Source organism: Egretta garzetta, unplaced genomic scaffold, assembly GCF_000687185.1.
Source record: "Egretta garzetta isolate BGI_Z169 unplaced genomic scaffold, ASM68718v1 scaffold135, whole genome shotgun sequence".
In the NCBI taxonomy this organism is placed as follows: Eukaryota; Metazoa; Chordata; class Aves; order Pelecaniformes; family Ardeidae; genus Egretta; species Egretta garzetta.
Window position 1 is genome coordinate 1,509,145 of NW_009259594.1, and position 1,263 is coordinate 1,510,407.

Genomic DNA, 1,263 nt, shown 5'->3' on the forward strand with positions numbered 1-1,263 from the left:
GAGCTGGGGGGTGGTGGTGGTGAGGCCGTGGGCCACCACAGGAGAGGGCAAGCACAGTTAATTCTCATTCCTCTTACCACAGACAGGGCCAAAATGTGGTCAGAGTCATCTTCCTCATCCACCTGACACGTGTAGGATTTGGTACTGGCAGTCAGCTCACCGCCTGGAACGGAGCAGCCGTTGCGCAGCCCCAGGCACCACGGGCAAAGGGTTCCCAGGGTGAGCCCCGGCCAGGCACGCACACGGCACCCCTCAAACGCTTCATTTTCTCATGCTCAGGGTCAGCCCCAGGCCAGGGCACCCTGGGCGCCAGGATAAAGCATCCCCAAGAACTACGCACCTGGCTCAGCACCATACAGGGGCAAAACCTGGCATCCCCAAGTTGGGCTGTCATGAAACAGTGCCCAGGGGCGCTCAAGGTCCCCGAGGGCAGGCAGGGCAAGGCTCATCCCCTCCAGGAGCCAGGGAGCCCCAGCCAGGGCATGCTGCTCTGGGCAACAGGAGAGGGAGCACACGGAAAGGCAGCTCTACCCTCCCCGGAGTCAGCAAGATGTTTGCTCCGGCAGAAGTCTGGAGGCAAAGACAGGGAGCGTGAGACCTGAGTGATGAGGAACAACCAGAGAGGAGGATGATGCTGGGCCACGCTGCAGGGAGCTGGAGCCCCTCAAGACAAGTCTTGAGGCAGATTTTATCACATACTTTTCCAAACAGCTAAAAAAACCAAGGGAGAGGATGCAAAATCATGTCCTTGGCTCTTAGGACCAGGATTCGGCTGGCCATAGGGAGGAAGGGAAGGCAGAGTGCCCTGGGTGTGTTTCCTTATCACAGGATGATTCACTGACGTGAAGCAGATTGGAAAAACACAGACCTGAGCCCTGCATACCAGACCCGGCGTTTGCAACGGCGAGAGCGGAGTCAGCCCCAGCAAACACAGCCCGGGGCAGGACCGCGCTTATGTACCCAGCTCACCAGGGCAAGGACCAAAATCCAGGCGCATAAAAGCCCTTGGGGGCTGCCGCTCCGCTTCCCTTTTTGATACGAGCGTTTGCAGAGCTTGAGCTGCTTTGGGCCAGGAGCAGCCCCGGCCGCGTGTGCGCACGCCTGCTCACACACACGCGTATGAGCAGCGCAGGGCCACGTGTTGCAGGGGTTTCGCAGCCCCAGCCAAAACCCTTCCCAGAGAGGAGGGGACGGGGCTCTGCCGTCCTGCAAAGGGCACCCGTGAACCGCTGACGTGGGAGCGCGGGGGATTGACCGGAGGAG

The 1,263-nt window shown here is 60.4% G+C and overlaps 1 protein-coding gene across 1 annotated transcript in view; it reads right to left on the bottom strand.

The window, feature by feature from the left end:
- NPM3 (nucleophosmin/nucleoplasmin 3) overlaps positions 1–1,263 on the bottom strand; it is an 11,192-nt gene that overhangs the window by 7,979 nt on the left and 1,950 nt on the right. Inside the window, 2 exon segments of the mRNA XM_035893642.1 lie at positions 970–1,055; positions 1,057–1,206. Of these exon segments, the coding sequence (XP_035749535.1) occupies positions 970–1,055; positions 1,057–1,206 (236 nt within the window).